General features: G+C 31.6%; 1 protein-coding gene across 29 annotated transcripts in view; it reads right to left on the bottom strand.

Annotated features, from left to right (window-relative positions):
• Positions 1–19,604, bottom strand: part of trol (terribly reduced optic lobes) — a 1,284,884-nt gene that overhangs the window by 71,057 nt on the left and 1,194,223 nt on the right. For all 29 annotated transcript variants that reach the window (XM_081736787.1, XM_081736791.1, XM_081736768.1 and 26 more), the window contains 3 exons: positions 17,238–17,503; positions 15,971–16,162; positions 3,294–3,457 (listed from right to left, as the gene is read on the bottom strand). In XM_081736787.1, the coding sequence (XP_081592913.1) occupies positions 3,294–3,457; positions 15,971–16,162; positions 17,238–17,503 (622 nt within the window). The remainder of the gene's footprint in view (positions 1–3,293; positions 3,458–15,970; positions 16,163–17,237; positions 17,504–19,604) is intronic.

Below are 19,604 nucleotides of genomic sequence, written 5' to 3'. Positions count from 1 at the left end.
CTATTGAGATATTAAAAAAAAATGAACCTACTGGGCCTGGGAGGCTCCGGTTGTTTGGATAAGTGTTAAGTTTTACGTCCCACGGTTATGCCGGTTAGGTTAAAGGAGACGGTGAAGATGAGAAATGAATGAAATGGTGGAATGAAGAAAATGGGAGGAAACGGGAGAACCCCGAGAAAACCCACGAGCACGATGTTTGTCCACCACAAAGTCCACACGGCGGCGTGACGTCATGCGTCCCTCTACCTTTTCAGATCCACTTTTACCCCAATCTAAATTTAACGAAAGATAAAATAGCTGAATGTTAATATATATACCACTTCAAATACAAAATAATAACAATAATAATAATAATAATAATAATAATAATAATAATAATAATAATAATAATAATAATAATAATAATAATAATAATAATAATAATAATAATAATAATAATAGTTCATCTGAAAACTTTCATTTTTAAAAACAAAATTAACGAATTGATGTTACTATGTTACTAATTTAACGTCTTTTGCCTTGAGTTTTTTTTCTTTTTATCTTTAGAACTCAACGTACAACGGTACGTTGTAAATTTTTATATTTTTGTTACTTGTAGACTTGTAAAGTTGGGCATAGAGTATTTTATATATATAATAAACTAGATTATTTTTGAAGAAGAAAAGATTAGTTAGAAATAATATCGATTTTAAAAAGATGTTCATATGTCTGTATATGTTTTAAATAATAGGATTTTTGGTGTTTAGTTGTTATGGGCAACCAGACAATATAATATAAATAAATGGAAGCAAATAAGGAACGGAGTGTTTATTATTTAATGGCTCAAATATAAATAAAAAAAGGAAGAACCAGTGTGATTATATTTATTTATTGTTGTATATGGTGCCGAAACCCGAGACTGAGTGTGTATCGTTTCGAAGCTGAGTAGAAGCGGACAACATTGAGCCAGATCTTTTATAGAAACAACATGAGTACTACAGATAATGGATCGGTCGACAATCCAATAATGAATTCTCCGAACTACATGATGGACATATTAAGAGAGATATCTCAAGAGATCAAAGATTAATCTCAACAGATCAAGGATCAATCTTATCAAATTCAGGAGCAAGTTCGACATAATGACGAACAATTTGAAAGAGTGAATCAGCAATTGAAAAAGTTGGACCAGAAGCTAGATCAATTGCAGCAACATTTTGATGAAAAATTAGAGCCAATTCAGCAACTCAATGATGGCAAGTGTGACCAGATGCAAGAACTTTGGATTGGATTAGCTGAATGTTCGTATAAGCGTACTGCCGTACTGATTGGATCAGATTATCCAAACTTTTCTCTTCGTTCAAATGTTTTTAATTGTTCTGCTGATATTGTGTGTAATGAACATTCTGGTAGGTATCAGTATGCGAAAAATTATAATCATCCTCATCATATCCAACATGATATTAATCCTGTGGTTCATGTAGCAGGAGATAAGTTGATCCCAATATTCGTGAAATGTAGAAAGAAGACGTGTGTTTCCAACAGTGCTTGTGTTGATGGGTCGAATGAATTAAATCCGTTGAATTGTTCATTCAACGAAAAGACATAATGATCTTGGCGAACGGGCTGATGGTGTCTTCGCAGAACGTGATGCGGTGCGTTAGTTTCCATCATCCAAGTGTGATGTTGCAAAGGTTTGAACATTGCTAGCTTGAATCAAATCAACCTTAATCGAGGCCAACTTCGATGTATTCATGTGAAATTGAAGTGTGATCCCAATGTGCAGCAAGATGTTAAATTCACGTGTACCGGTGATGCAACCGAACCTAACAACAGAAGAAACAAAACCCGTGGTAGGACAAAGTACCGTGAGCATTGTGGAAAGAAGAAGTACAGACATGTTAGGAGACACGATATCTCGACATCAGTAAAACGAAAGAGAACCGAATCTAATCTTACCGGTGATGTAAATCAACCTAATCCTAGTAGTAACAGTGGAAATGATTGTGTAACTCAACCGAATCCTAGCGTAGCACGACCACGTACACCTAAGAAGCATGTAAGCATTAGATTTAATTTCGTTCGATGTGGACTTCGTAGAAATCTCATAGATGACGAAAATTCTCAACGTAAGAAACGAAGAAATAATGAGCAATATTGTGTTTCTATTTGTGACTTTCAATGTGACTTGAATGAACTTGTTGGCCATGTAACTTAGACTGGAATTCCGATGTTCGAAAAGACCGTACTCAATGGATTTTGCTTTAACTGTCATTATGATTTCTCGGTTTATTGTATTTTACTTTATGTTATTTAATCTTGAGTTCATGATCGCAGTCTATGATCGCAGTTACTCAATTTATGTCAGCATATGCCTTAATATTATGTGTATTACTTAATATTTGTGTTTCATACTATTTATGTGTTTTTCCTTATGATTTCCAAAATGCAATATCAATCACATTATTCATGTTATGATGTTAATAAGATGTTAATTATTATTTTATGTTCTGATTATTATCGATATTTCAATCTTAATCTATATTTTGGTTAACTAAATCTTATATTCGATCATTTCTGTGTTCAAAGAACAATTACATAAATATCGCATACATCTTTTCAAAACCTTCTTCATAATGCCCAAGTAAATAATTATTAGATTGTAACAAGTATTCAATGGCCCCAAAAAGGACTTAAAGATCAAATAACTTGTAAATCAAATTTCGAATGTGCCTTATCGTCGTTGAATCGTAGAAACAAATGAAGATGATGATAAAGTTTAAAATAAATATGATGATAACTATGATAATAATATTTGTTATAAAATTAAATATGATATATATGTATATTTATATGTGAATTGTAATTTTCAAGTATACGAGGTGCATTCGAAAATTCAAATGATGAATATGTAAAAGTAAACGGTCCAGAATTCTTTTTCTTTTTAAGTCCGTCAGGCGCCATTATATACAACGGTACATTGTACATTTTTATATTTTTGTTACTTGTAGGCTTGTAAAGTTGGGCATAGAGTGTTTTATATATATAATAAATTAGATTATTTTTGAAGAAGAAGAAAAGATTAGTTAGAAATAATATCGATTTTAAAAAGATGTTCATATGTCTGTATATGTTTTAAATAATAGGATTTTTGGTATTTAGTTGTCATGGGCAACCAGACAATATAATATAAATAAATGGAAGCAAATAAGAAACAGAGTGTGTATTATTTAATGGCTCAAATATAAATAAAAAAGGAAGAACCAGAGATTATATTTATATATCGTTTTAAACGTACACAATGAAGCTAATACCTGTAGCAAGCCATTGGTAATAACCACAGATGGAGGAAGTCGGCCGCCTACTTTGTTCCATCCTATTACAATGGGTTGATCACCTGTAGCCGAGCACGAAATGTACGCATTATCACCAGGACGCACAACTTGATGTGTAGGGTTCATCTGTATCCGTGGAGGTGCTAATTATAGAAGGAAAGGACAGAAAATTAGTGCTTTTAATAAACAAATGTACCTCATTACAACACTACAACGAACATCTTTCAACGACATCTATCCATACTAGTTTTCTTCTTTTAAAGGTGCAGTTAATCTAATTTTACATATATATTACGGATAATTAGATTTCTTGTTAGTACTTATTTATTAATGTTGCATAAATAAAATATTATTAACATCCAATTAAAAAGACTACATTCCATTCAATAATTTGTCTTTTTTAGTGCAAGGTAAAAAAAAGTGTTTTCAACATTAAAACCGAAATTTAGCACTAAAAAAGTATTTTCAACATTAAAACCGACAATTAGCACTAAAAAAAGTATTTTAAGCATTAAAACCGACATTTAGCACTAAAAAAGTATTTTCAACATTAAAACCGATATTTAGCACTAAAAAAGTATTCTCAACATTAAAACCGATATTTAGTACTAAAACAATCACTACAGACTAATTTAATAACTAGTTTAATTCAGTAGAGAGGAACATATTATTGTGAGGAGACACTTTCTTTACAATGTGAAACCTAAAATGTCTTACCTCTTCGACCTAGGTTGGTGTTTGTAGCAATTTAGAAGTAAATGAAGAGAAGGCAGTGTCAGACTTGTATAAGTGTTTTCTTTTTTCTTTTTAGTGTCTAATCACGAAATAACTTGTTAATAAATACACAAACACATAAATATTTGATGTGGTATACTGTAAGCACTTCCCTAGACTTAAAGCAAGATTTTATTTTGTATTGGGTATTTCTTTTTGAAGTAAAATTATGGAATTAAAATGTATCTTTATTATTGATGGAAGTCAATAAAAGTAAATCAACAACTAATACAAGTGAGTAGTGCCAGTGCAAAATTTTTCTTGGATATTATACATAAATAGTATAGATTTCAATATTTAACATTGTTAATGGCCATATGTCTACTTTTTTTTGTCATTTTACACTCAACGGCACTTCGGTCAAAAATATATACATCAAAATGTGAATTACTATACTACCTCGTAACGGTATTGCATGTGATACAGTTTCTATATCGTTAATCAACGTATTCAGAAAGTGTGGACTGAACTAACTTACGTTTTCTCTGCAAAGATTTTTCATTGAAGCATGGGATTTTACGAATGAATAAAAAAACCTAAAACAATATTTTAGTTAATAACGTAATGGTAGAAAACACATTGATAAAGAGCCAAACGAGCAATGAACCTGTATATTTTGATTATTATTTCCAGAATGCAAGGTAAGAATGTTTTGTTTTTCTCTTCTTAATATCAGATATGTATCCTATAGCTTCCGTAAGTCGAGATGTTGTGCCACCTAATTCTTAAAACTCATCATTTTTGTATGATCATCTAATCTAAGGTCTAGATCACAATATTTCATTAACTTAACATATATTTTTTATAATAGACAGCGAATTTCTATAATTATCCAACTTCGTCATTCTACATCTTCTTGTGTGTTATATATTGTTTGTCTATGTTTAGTTGTTCTTTGGAAATCATCGAAATTTTATTTAAACTTTCTTAAAACTATCCACATTTCTTACAATACGCCATAAGTCGCTGTTACGTAAATTTTACTTTCCTCTTTACGAAGCCCAGACAATTATATTCTTTGAAAACTGTAAGAACACTCCTACGGAAATGAGAACATGTCCAGGTAAAAGAGAACATAGGATAAGTCTCCTAACGGCAGATTTCGAAATTTAAGTATACTAGACATAGCCCCTTGGGGATCTTATGGTACAATTTGTACCATGGACGTTTTTCATGGTACATTGCGTTGTTTCTCTTCTATTTGAGCTTTTTCGTCCGTTTTTTTTTTCAAGTCCAGAGGCATTATAGAAGACATTACGTATGGTTTCAGACCGTCCTGCGTTCAGACATAGGAGGTACTGACGTCATAATCTTAAAATATATTTTTCCCTTTTTAAGCCTATGTTCATTATTTTTTGGCGGGCTTATTTTTTCACGTAGAAGGTTGAAATTTTGCACAAACATTCAGTCCACCGAGTAGTATTTACCAGATTTTTTGTTCCGATGTCAGTGTTAAAACAGGGGGAACCAGAGGGGCAAAGGGTTAAAAAAAAGGGATATTTTACCCCAAAAATCCCATTTTTCGTCATTTTCCCGCCTCACATACATGATGGGGACACGTGAGTCATACCGTCTGAAAGGCAGTTCCATTCTGAAGAGAATGACGGTCGAATTATTATCCTAGGGTAATTAGGGATGTCTCAGGGAATTTTTAAAAAATATACTTCTATATAGGGAAAAATGGGACAAGGTCGGTTTATTTTTTTAGCGGGCTTACTTTTGCATCTAGAAGATTGAAATTTTGCATAAACATTCAGCCCACCTAGTAGTATTTATCAGATTTTTTCAGATCTCTGCATTAAAACATGGGGCGGTCCATAGGGGAAAAATTCAAAGAAAAGGGATTTTTAGACCCAAAAAATCCCGTATTTCATGATTGTCCCGCCTTACATACATGATAGAGACATGTGAGTCATACCGTCTGAAAGTCAATTCCATTCTGAAGAGAATGATGAGCGAAACATGACCCTATGGTAATTAGGGATGTCTCAGGAATTTTTTTCTCTAAGATCATGGTGTTTTGCGGTAATTTTGGGCATTGTGGGAATTCCTGATAAAATTTCTCCCGCCCTTACTATTCAAGATAGAAACTTGAAATTTGGTACACGCATTTAGTTTACCAAGTGCTATTTATCAGATTATTTGGAGGACTCTACGTTCACGCAGGGGGGGCAGGGGGCACAAAGTTGGACAAAAAATTTCCCCCTCAAAATTTTCCCTTCGACATCAATTTTCCCTCTCCTGGTATATGGTATGGGCATGCAAGTGATACCATTTGAAAGCCAGCTCTATTCTGAAGAGAATGAGGTATGAACCATGATCCTAGGATAAATAGTGACGATGCAGTAGCTGCTTGACTGAAAGTCTAAAAAATAGCCCAAAAAGCCAGGATCCCAAAAGGGATAGTCACTTCTTGTATTATTTCAAATAATTGAAATTCACCTCATATTCATATTCACCTCTTGTATTATTTCAAATTTATTTATTTATCAATTTTCAATCAAGTACAGGAGCTAAATAAGGAATTTAGAGCTCTTATTAAATATGGGTGGACACTCAAATATTTAGACGTAAAACCAAACATTTAAAAGTAAAATTCAAAATTGTCAATTCAATAATTCTTCACAAATCATAGGTTAGAAAAAATATATAGCCGATTTGTATACAACCCTAATATAATTCAACACTCAGTTATAGAAATTATTATGATTAACAATCATTTTAGTGTACAAAATACAGCAAAGGACAATATTCTTATCAACATACCTATAATTAGGACAGAAAGAACCGAACATATTAACTTGATTTCTATGAGATAAAAGGACTTTATGACTGAAATGTTATAAACACTGTTTTAAGGTAACCTATCTTCCACGAAAATGGCATGCTCTAATACTTATATGTAACACAGCAACTGTGGAAATGGCATGCTCTAGAATCTAAGTTAATTGTAATTTCGCGTCAAATATGTTAATTTTGAATAATAAATAAAAAATATTTAACTAGTAACAAACAATAATGTATATATATGTTTCTGTTTACTATTATGTTAAAACTTAATTGACCTGTTGATTATTCAAAAGTACCAAAATAATTTTGACAATTATTGATTGAATGAAATGTTCTTCAATCTTTACAAGTTATACGACCGACTAATGTATTCATAGAACTATTGTTCCTGTGGAACTGAAACTGTAACATAACTTTACATAACTTTTGCCACTTGAAGTCATGTTACTGAAGAGTCAGTTGGAAAGAAAGATACTTTCATATAGCATTGTATACTTTACTATAGTCGCCACTGTATAAAAAACATTCAATATCTGTATTATTTGTTTCGGGTGATATTTTACTGCTTGAAATTAGTTTCGTTATGCTTTAAAAAAAATCAGTTGAGTCATACAATCAAAGTCTTACTATTATAATATTGACGACAACATCAATATCAAAAAAAGGTATAAACATCTTGCAATAGGTTAAGGAAGTGCTCGGGTTAACTCGAATTGTACCTGGTATTACTAATCAACAAAATGTCAAATTAACAAATAAAATCATTAAGAAATTACTACGCACATAAATACTGTAGCTCTCATTGTTGTAGCTCTTATAAACATTTGTAGCTCTCATAGCTATATTTTCAGCAAACTATTACGTTAAGACCTAGCTTTTACAGCACCATTATACAAAAAGTGCAGCAGGCAAGTTCCTAATGGCATATTTCCTAAACAGTGATACGACCAAAAAAAAAAAAAAAAAAAAAAAAGGTAACGAATCATGTAGCAAGCTACTAGAATATTGGTCTCCCTTGTGTTTGATTGCACGGAAACGTTCTAGTGAATTTTTGCGTGATCCAACCTTAGCTTCAATCGTGCATGTAACTTCGTAATAATAATTTTTAATACCTACAATCTGTTCTAACCACTATTCCAAAATACTGCCTAATCACTACCCAAAAATATCGCCAGTAATATAAACGATTCAATGTACAAGAATTTTAATATATTGTATTATTTAGCTGTTCCTATTAATACATTTAACTAAATACAACAATATGTCCAATGATGTTGGCAGAAAATATTTTGTAGATTTGTAACATATTGAAAGTTTATTTGTTGCTTGTATCTTACACTTTCTTTTATTTAGAATCTCAAATTAAACTAAAGTTTACATCACCAAAAACGTAGGACCAACTGATAGTAACAAAATCATACATTATAATACGTATAATAAACAAAAGTAATTGTTTGACAATAAAATATTACATTAATTTTGTGTTCTTTTAACTTCAAATACTAGATTTTTTAAAAAAATAGTAAACTACCAGGTACAATAAGAGAAATGAAATGGAACATTTTATTATTTCATATATATATACACATACAGCAAATTGAAGAAAAAAAAACGCAAAACAGACTTTTATATTTACATAATTTCTAAGTGCATGATCATTGTTTATATACATATATGTATCAAACTCGAAATGTAATTATTCAAAATTTGCTAGTGCGAAACATAAGTATTTAAACATGTAAATGTAAATATGATATATATATTTTTACCACAAGCATAAAGGTGCTTAAACGAATAAATAAACGATACAGCGGTGCAGAAATAAGCTGTGCATTAACACAATACACACACACATATATATATAGATACATGGATAAGGATGGAACATAAACAAATAAATTATATATTTACCTTTATCACGTAAAGAACATACATCTCCTTTCGTACGCATTTACAACAGAAAGGAGAGAGAGGCCATATAAGATAAAGCACTTTCTTTTAAAAAAAATTCTCTTCAAAAATTAGTTGTATACGGTATTCAGTTTGTGTTTTTCCCTATGGATTGCAATAGTTTCTTTCTTTTCTTTCTTTGTTTCTTTTTGTTTTGTTTTGTTTTGTAAATATTTATCCGAGCATTTAGAAACATATCATCATACAAATTTTGAGTAAAAATATAGAAATATATGCACCAAAAAAGAAGCTATCTTGATATATATGAGAACATAGATGCTTTTAATCACAGAATACCAAAAAAGTAAAAAACAGAAAAAAGAAGAATACGATTTTTAAAAAAACATACTATAGATATATACAAAAAGAAAATTTGCAAAATATTGTATTCAAAAGAGAAAGGACGAAGGAACCGATGAAAAAAAAAAAAAACCGGTGAAGTCAACAAAAGATTGATATATGAATGAAAATCAATCTAACCTAGAAAAAGAAATTCTATTTAATCAGGCAAGAAATCGATGAGTATTGTAACTGAAATTGTTCCTGATTGTTGCAATATATACGTTTTCCCCTCACCAAAACACGTTAGGAAAAACAAAAAATGCTTAAAAGAAGTTGAAAATATAACTGGAATTACTATATGAAAAATGCTAAAGACATTACGAAATAACGAAATATACCTACTACTTCACCAAATCTATATTGAAATATGTCGTGAATATTCTAACATTTTAATGATATTTGAAATATGGTTTGAGCTAAATTTATTTTTTAATTTTTTTTAACTACAGAAGGAAAATCATTTCTATATTTGAAGGAACTTTGATTTTTCCAAATTGGAATGATGTTTGTAAAAAGATTACAATAATACGAAGAAGTAAAAAACTTCAACATCTGAAGTATAGATGTGAGAATAATTCGGAAAGAATAACATTCATTCTTTATTCTCATGTCTGAATAAGAATGTATATAATATTCCCCAGTAAGGGTAAAAACTAGAATCAATGTAAATGAATTAAACCATTAATTCTCAAACTGGGCAGTGCACTTGTTAAAAAAAGGAAGCTTGAGAAGCCAGCAAAAAGGGTATAAGCTATTGAAAGATCGTACCTCATATAAGATTAAAGAAAAAATGAGAAAAAAGTGTTCAATATATTTTCATCTGAAGTCAAACAAGGGATTACACATCCCAAAGGCACGTACAATATCAGACAACAAGGGAAGGCATGGGATTTTGTATGCCTTGTAAAAAGAAGCGGGTATAAAGCAAAAAGATTACAACCCTATGGATGAACGATTGTTCTTCAGAAACTGTTTCAACTAGCAAGTATACCTAATTTATTATTACTAATTTTGTTAGTTTCTTTCAACTATTTTACTACTTTAAACAGGGAATGACTCTCGTAAAACTCCACATTAAAAAAAAAAGTCCATGTATTTTATCTAGTGAACATTTTGATACTTCTTAATCTGAAATAATATTGTTTTCAGCAAATATCAATAAGAAGTAATTAAACATGACTAAAAACGATGATAAGCGTTTCTCCATTAACAATTCTGATTTATATTTTAAATTAATGATTTGAAGGGAATCTATCGAATATAATTTCTGTGTATTTGAACTTACCTTTAGTTTTCTAAGAACTCTTGCAAAGAAAAGATGTCACATTGTTACTACACAGTACGACATTACATACCAGTAGTATTCTCATTATTTTATTGTTTAATATTCTCACAAAATGTGCATTTATTGTGAAAAGAAGCTGTGTAAAACTGGACAAGTTTCAACCAGTAAAAACCTGATCATATAATTCTCTTATCAATGTCATTCAATTTATTTCAAGTTCAACATTGGACACGCATCAATGTTCTCATCAAAATAAGTCTATTTATATATACTTTACAAAAGCAGATTAAGAACTTTACTTTCATGTGAATTTGTAGCCAGAAACACACCTTTTAATTTACATTCAAATTTAGAAAATTTTCTGCAAAATTTGAAAGTAAAAGACGTTGCGACAGTTGATGTGACTGAGAAAAACAATCTTAACTAAGTAAAAATATAAATAAATTAAGAATAGATAACAGCTTTCTATAATAGGTTTAATTAAATATATATATATATATATTCGGTGCATTGTCGGAATATCGAATAATGTGTGAAGTTCAGGTATGTTTCCAAATATCAACATAAGATATTTCTTCACTGAAACATATTTTACAAACTAGTACGTGCTACTAAGGCTTTTACTGGTTGTGGGAATGTGAGCATTCACACTAGTTTATAAATTGCTGAAATTTGTAATAGATTTGGCATTGGTGTAACTGTGCAGACCACAGAACTCCAACATTGGTAATGATAAAAGGCAGTACGTACCTTACTATGAGGTAATGATCCCATAAAATGTCTCCTAATCTTTATAATTATTAACCACTGGCATTATCAAAAAATATAAGTTAATATGTAGAGGATGAACCTGAAAGATGTGCGCAAACTCCAGGAGATCATTCGTGACATCAACAGAACACAGAAGGTTCTCTTACGTGGCGTCGAATTTCGCGTTGTGTACGAGTGACAGGGGGGGGGGGGGGGGCAACTTAGAATCGACAATCGAACCCTGACAATTTGAACGGAACAGAAAGATATTCACAAACTGCGGAAAATGATTCGTGACATCAAAACTAGTTAAATGTGGCTATGAACATCAGAATATGATACATTAGGCAGTTGCACAGATAAAGATAGTTTGCTCATCTTTCTGTCCCGTTCGAATTGTCAGGATTAGACTGTCGATTTCAAGTTGGTACACCTGTCACTCGTACACGACGCGAAATTCGACAGCCTGCAAGAGGATCTTTTGTCTTCTTTCGATGTCACGAATCACCTCAAGGAGTTTGTGCACATCTTTCTGTTCCGTTCCACATTGTTAAGATTAGACTGTCGATTCCAAGTTGGCACCTCTGTCACCCGTACACGACGCGGAGTTCGACAACATGCAAGAGACTTTTTGTTTTGTCTTGATGTCAAGAATCACCCCCCAGAGTTTGTACACATCTTTCAGGTTCACCCTGTATATACTCTGACCTGAATTCAATATGTGACGCTACATTAATCAGATGCACTCGGTAAGATCTGTCGTTGCAGGTTCGAACCCCCATTCAGGATATGTGTATTAAGTAATGTCTTTTTCATTAATTTTGTCATTCTCTTATTATTTCTCATTGTCTCATTCAGCATAAAGAACAAAGCCATAGCTTGTAAAATTCAAAAATACAAAACAACAAATAGCAGAAAACAATGTTCGAAACTTGATTTCAGTAGTCTTGTGTAATATCTACACATTAATTTATTAATTAAAATTTAGGAGTACACAATTGTGTCGTATACTAGATATTGATATTAATATTTCCTCTCCCCTACATCTATCCGTCTGACACACACACACACACAAGCACATATTATATACGTTAAAAGAGATTTGAAACAACAATAAGAGAATTCATCCTAAATCAGGAATTAAACAGAATAAAACATAAAACTATACAAAATCTTAAAAAAAAAAATAAAAAAATAAAAAAGAGAAAACTTTTCAACATTCTTCTATCGCAGTTGAACGCAGAGATCAGAATATTACGTGTATATATAGAAGGAACAGTGTCTATAAACTTAAACGTAATCGATTACTGTTATTTCTGTGGATTCAAACACTGTCCTAATGTCTACACTTCACGAGTTACTCAGTCAAGTATTTGGAAAGGCATATATATCCAGGGTGGTCCATTTATAATAATAGTAGTCAATATCTCTGCAATCATAAAAGCAGAGAAGCGAAATTTTGTATCAAGACACTATAGGGAGGGAGACAACATCTTAGGTACTTTGTAACATAACCGAATGAACTGCTTAATTCATGTAATTGCTTGAACTTGTATTTACAGCTACTAATATCTATTGCTCTAATGCTAAAAAAAGAGAAGGAAAACAACGATCATTTTAAATATTTTCCACAAATACGCCATTTTCAGCAGTGTTGCGAACTTTATCAATGTTTATAATATCTCCGGAACAGTCTGAGTGCTCTAAATGAGAAAATGACTTGTTTGCCGATTGTAAACCATACAACTAATTATACGTAATACTTATCTAAGCATGTTTTCGAAATAAAATTTTTCGAAAAAAAAAAATTTCAAGCCCTTGTGACTACGTTCCTATTCATTCGAAGCAAGTCATACCATAACCATGATATCCAACGCTAAGGTACGTTTGAAGTGCATTATTCTGTCCATCTTCGTTGTGCTGTATGTGTGACAGACGCTTCTAAATATTGGATATTTGTGACACTACAACATCCTTAATTTACAACACTATGTAATAAATGTGATATTTGAAGTTTTCGTTTGACATACTGATTTGAAATATGCAACAATCTGATGTAGTGCAATTTGATATATATCTTGGGCTGCCAACACTGTTCACCCGGTGATTTTATACGAAATACCTAGGACGTTGTCCCCTTCCCTATAGTTTCTTGGTCCAAAATTTCGCTTCTCTGCCTTTTACGATTCCTGAGATATTTATTATTATCATTATAAATGGACCACCCTCTCTCTCTCTCTCTCACTATATATATATATATATATATATATATATATATATATATATATATATATATATATATTATATCGTTTAGATACTACCTAGCAGTATATTATCTTTCTAAAATTTGCTATGTTCAACAACAAGCTAGAAGTTTCTGAGTTCTCGGAAGTTTCTACGCTATAATATAGGATAATGGGAATATCGTAGTTGTAGCTATTGACAGAAGTTAATGCCCTCCTAACCATCTTCCTCTGCACAAGTTTATCTTTCATTCGGCAAACACTGTTGACTCTTTTTCATTTTCTTATTACATCGAAAATTTAAGAGCAATAGTGTCTTCAAATATGAACTCAATAGGTATCATTTTTTGTGAACTAATTTACTAAACTATTATTGAAATTTTAACAAAATTATTCAAATTTGATTGATATTGTTTTATTTATCAGAGAGAGAGAACCTCCATTCTGTATTATATAAAAACTATATCATTGTTATTTTGATATTTCTTTCCTTTGTGTTATTTCTTTGTTTCATTTAAATGTAAAATACTTGTAGTTGTTGCCTCCGACCCGCTGTACACTAACTATGTATCCTTGGCTTCGTTGTTGTTTTTTTTTTTTTTTTTTTTTTTTAAATATTAAGGGAGGTATGTTGCATTTTACATGCGCAAGTTCTTTTTTAACTTCACATTATTGTTTGGTTTGATTTAAAAAGAAATTTAATGATTTATCGTTACTTATGTAGTGAAAAAAAAAAGCATCGCCAAGCATACAAGACCAAACCCCCGCAGGAACAGATGTATTTCTCCTCTATCCAAAGTAAATAAATAAATAAATAAATAAATAAATAAAAGAAATTCAAAATAAGTTATTATATTATGAGAGAAAACGATATGTTATGAAAAAATATAACCCCCTCCCCTAAAATAAAATCCTAAGTTCGCCTAGAAAATTATTAGATGGTACATGTCTCACCTCTCTGATGACGCCGTGTTATTTTGAAATAACTAAAGTGCAACAAAGTACAATAATAACTAAAGTCTACTGTATATTCTTGAAAGTTACACAGGAAAGAGTCCGTATTAAGTATCAGATGTCTCAAATATGTATCTAATGTCTTTAAATAGCACTTGATTTTAATACTTATCATTATATTTGTTATAAAGTTACAAAGCAATATTTACAAATGGAAATAGAGGGAACAGCTATGAAAAATTCACAAACGCAGAAAATGTGGAAAAGGAAAACTTGATCGTATTGGAAACAAAACTAAAGAAAGATAGAAAAGTTGATTTCAAGTTGTAACATTTTTTCAGCATCAAGACTATATGAGATGTGAACCTACAGTTTAATATGGAATCTGAATTACATGAGCTTGAGCCGGGAATTGAATCTGAGACACTTGTATTACATGAATGCAGATTAGATTGAAATTTTTAAGAAATCAATATTATAACTTTATTAAAAAAAATCATCAGCTTGTTAACAATTGCATTCTAGCCGAAAAGAACACCAGGACAAGAAAACTATTGTTAGAAGAGTTTACATACAATTGGTGAAGGGAACCAGCGAAAGGAAAACATCCAAACATTTGTACAAGAAAAACAATTAGTTAACAAATATATTTTACTTCGAAAGTGAAAGGCGGTCTTCCTGATAAACATGACAGACTTAAACTTTTTCTGTCTAGGAAAGTCCGGGTGGAAAGGACAAAAGAACAAAAATAACAAATATGAAGCGTATAAAAACCACTAGTAATTAGACTACGAGAGTCTGTTCAGTTGAATCAGTCTCCTTCAGTCTATTCAGGCGCTCTTTGCGCTTAATCTGTATCGCGATGATATTCGAGATGCCATCATACTTTGTATTTGATGTAGCAAAAATGGAGCACATTATATGTTGGATACTGTATTTGATTTTTATTTGTTGTTCTTAATTACAGCCAGCAGTACTTGTCAATATTAAAATTCCTCAGAACCGTAGGCTTTTATGCCTGGATGTAGTTATTAATATTTTATATTTGTAATGCTATGTTCAATATTAATTATTGTTTAATGCTAAACGGTCCAATCTACTATCTTGCTATTCAACCTAATTCAACATAAAAGATAAAGTACACTAACTTTTGCCGAATGATTAAACTTTACAACAGCATTAACTTTCAACTCGTTTTCCCAGTAAATGTAACAACTATGGATACTAAAGGTAATTAATGTCTTTACATGTATAATTATCAACAGATTATATTAATCTTGGTTTAATTATAATTCGATATCAATTGCAATAAAAATTAATCTAGTTAATTTGGCTCAAAATATAACCTGTGTTAAACATATATTTAAACTCTATTTAACACATTATTACATCTCTTGCGTATCTGATTCATCTCTTATATGTCTATTACGACCATATTGTATCTTTTAATTGTGTTACTTGTGCCAAAAGCTCGTACAAACCATATAGCCATGAGTGAGTTCAGGCAATAATCTGTGTATCGGAATGCTAAATGGTCCGACCTACTAGTCTTTATTCTTATTACTTACCTATAACTTCTAGCCTAGTAATAGCATTGAAAAGTATTTGTCCTGTTGAGCTGATTCCTAAGCAAGAATATTCTCCGGCAGCCTCTGGTTGAACATTATTTATGTACAAGACTCCAGCACGTATCAAATGGTCAGCAGGCATTAGACCAGTATCAGCCCTTCTCCAGTCTAGGAAAATTTCTTCTCCATTACCTATAATGTTAGAAGAAAACAAAACAGTTTAAATATTATTCCATTTGGATGTGATTCTATTTCCAAGGCTACAATAATTGATATTTCGAAGGTTTTTGTACCCCACCGTCAAACAACTGGAGGTTAATTACTTGACAACGCTCATAAGGATGTACAGTTGTCTATAGTATTTCATGCATTCAACTTTGAAATAACATTGCGGAAATTGAAATTCTGAAAAAAAAAATAAATGGTGTTATCATTTATCACTTTTTTTTTTAAATTATGAGTAGTTACTTGCGTATTTATTAGCAAACCTTCAAACAGACTTGGTATAGATATTTTTGGATCGAAAGATCCAATATATTTCAGGCAAAAATTTTCTTGTACGCCGTATATTTGGAGAACTACATGTAGTGTAGCCATACTCAAAATAATCACTACACTCAGTATGATGTGCTTATTCCGTAAAAAAAAATACGAAAATTTGATTTAGGGGCCGTACAAAAATACTATGGGCCCTGATCCAAAAATGCATCAAACGATCCATTATATTTCAATCAAAAAAATATTTTAGGCCTTATATCTGGAGAACTACTTATAGTGTAGCCAAACCCAAAGTATCACTTAACTCAGTATGATGTGCTTATTCCGTTAAAAAAAAAAAAAAAAAAAAAAAAAACTCGATTTAGGGGCCGTTCAATAATTTTGTGGCCCCTGATCTAAAAACTACTTGGTCAAGATAGCAATCTTTTGATGCTTTTTTTTTTTTTTTTTTTTTTTTGATCATTCCTAAAATTCTTGACGAAGTTAATCTTTTAATCCATTTTTTGGAATCATTTCTAAAATTGTTGTTTACATGAAGAAATCAGACGAGTATTTAGAAGTGGTCTAAGTCAACACACTGACAGGAATCACTAGAAGAATCATCTTGCAGACTGGGAAAATGCATAGAAGTACCCAATTAGGATGACTGGCCGCGGAATTCAAACTCCGATCTCCGATTATGAAACGAGACCTAATCGTTCACCTAGCCCCGCTGATGAAAATAGAGCCTTAAGAAAATAAACCATTTTTTTTTTTTTTTTTAACTTACCTCGAACTTCGCATCTCATTTCTGCTCTGCCACCAACAGGAACTGTGAACACGTCATTAGGTACATGAATACCAGGTCCTGGAAGAGGACGATCAGGCAGGAGAATATTTCCATCCGTTCCACTTTCTATAATCAACTGTACTCTTTCCTCGGTAACACCAGCAGCGTTTCTAGCTGTACAGCTGTAGGAACCTTCATCACTTATTGAAGCGCGTGTTATTTCATAAATGGCTGTTTCTGGCGTTTCTCTCTCTGGAGCTCGAGCTCTGTTATAGAAAAGATAAAAAAATATCAATAAACTTATTATTTATAAGTTGCACTTAATTCGAACAATCTTATCTTTAAAGTGAAGTGTATTCTTTTTTCTTTCTTTTTCGAATTGGAAGATACTTACTCTGAAATACTCGAGTTTATGCTCCTAACATTCATTCCTGTTGTAACTACCCTCCAATTTCGCATTCGTAATTAAAGTATCTTGCTTACGGAACCGGGAGGTATAAAGAAACAAAAGTATGACAATTAAATATATCAAGTGAAAACACAATTCAATGAGAATCGTCATTGTCTATTTCCATAATACGTAACTCTGTATTGCAGATCACGGTGGCCCATTGGCAGAGAGTTCACCTCTGGTGCTAGAGCTTCTAAGTTCGATTCCAGCCTATATGTGTTTGTGATGGACAATATCATCTTCGTAGTATTTCTTGAGTTTTTTCGTTTCCTCCCACTTTCTCATTCTATCAATTCTTTCACAACCATTTATAAAAAGTGTAAAATTGCATCCAATTATAAAGACTATTTATTACTTTCAGTTACCGTAAAGCCTATATGATTCAACTGAAAGATGGCAAACCCCACAACAAAATAGAAAATTATTTAACTAGTAATCCCAAGAAATTTTGGAGATACGTATCTAAGGGTAATAACAAAGTTAAAAATACCTGAAATTGTTAAAAATAATTCCTTGATTACTGATTATGGGTTGTTGGCAAACTTATTTGCGAGTAATTTATCAGACATCTCGAACTAATGGTAATATAAATAATTACTTGACGTTATCGGAAACCTTATGTGAGAAGAAGCCACCTTTGATTACAATGTACGAGATGCTATTAAATCCTTAAATATCGAATTTGCATTCGTATAGAAATCGTGGGTTTTCTCGGGGTTCTCCCGTTTCCTCCCACTTTCTTCATTCCACCATTTCACTCATCTCTCATAATCACCGTCTCCTTTAGCCTAACCGGCATAACCGTGGGACGTAAAACTTACAGATTTCATTTCATTTCATTTTCATTCGTATAGAAAATAAGTGTTTTTATTATAAAAGGAGTGGTGGAAATAATTTCACCAGTGTTAGCATCCTTGTTTCATTAGAACTTAAATGAAAATATTTATCCTGAAGCTTAGAAGGTGGTAGCTATAACACCCACGCCCAAAACCAATGGTGATAATATTAATGATTATAGGCCTATTTCTATAATTATTGTTATTCATGTTTTTTTCTTTTTTTTTTTTTTCAAAAATTAATGTAAAACTACTTGTATAGCACTGTCTATAATCAACATGGGTTCAGAAATGTTAAATCAGTTATTACAAACTTTCATGCACTCAGGCACTGTCTATTTTCTGTTATTCGATCTGATAGTCAAACTGATGTTATTTACTTTGATTTTGCAAAAGCACTCGATAACTGCCTCATCATTTATTAACAAGTAGGCTGTACAAGCACACTAGATTCATATTTAAGTGACAGAAAATTCAGAGTTACGTATAATGGCTAGACTTCCTCTTTATATAACATAACATCTGGAGTACCTCAGTGTTCTAACCTGAGTCACTTACTGTTTTCACCTTCTATAAATGATTTACCTGATAAGTTAACCTGTAAATATTTGATATGTGCTGATGATATTAAAATCTTTAATGAAATTAACACTGATCAAAATCAAGTAACGTTGCAAGAAAACAGCAAACAGATATATGAGCTAAATGGTCAGAAAATAGTTTCCTATTTTTGAATATTGCCAAAACTTAAGGTATAACATTTTCCAGGAAAACTTATCTTTTGTTTTAAAAATATACTAGCCTTTGGCTAGTTAGGGACTCCGCCCCCAGACCCCCATGTCTGCTCGGCCTACGGCCTCGCATTTCTTATATCTATCTATCTATCTATCTATCTATCTATCTATATATATATATTTCCTGAATTTGGCCATCTGGGGATTTTGCCCCAAAACCCCCGCGTTTGCTCCGCTTACGCACTCGCACTTCTTAAACCACCAATTCTACCGAATTTCAAGTTTCTTTTCGTATTTCAACTGCCTAAAATATAAGATTTTTATCTCAAGAAAACGCCCATTTACA

The sequence above is a fragment of the Thermobia domestica genome, chromosome 13 (genome assembly GCF_964235325.1).
Source record: "Thermobia domestica chromosome 13, izTheDome1.hap1.1, whole genome shotgun sequence".
NCBI lineage: Eukaryota > Metazoa > Arthropoda > Insecta > Zygentoma > Lepismatidae > Thermobia > Thermobia domestica.
This window is presented reverse-complemented; position numbering and strand designations above follow the sequence as displayed.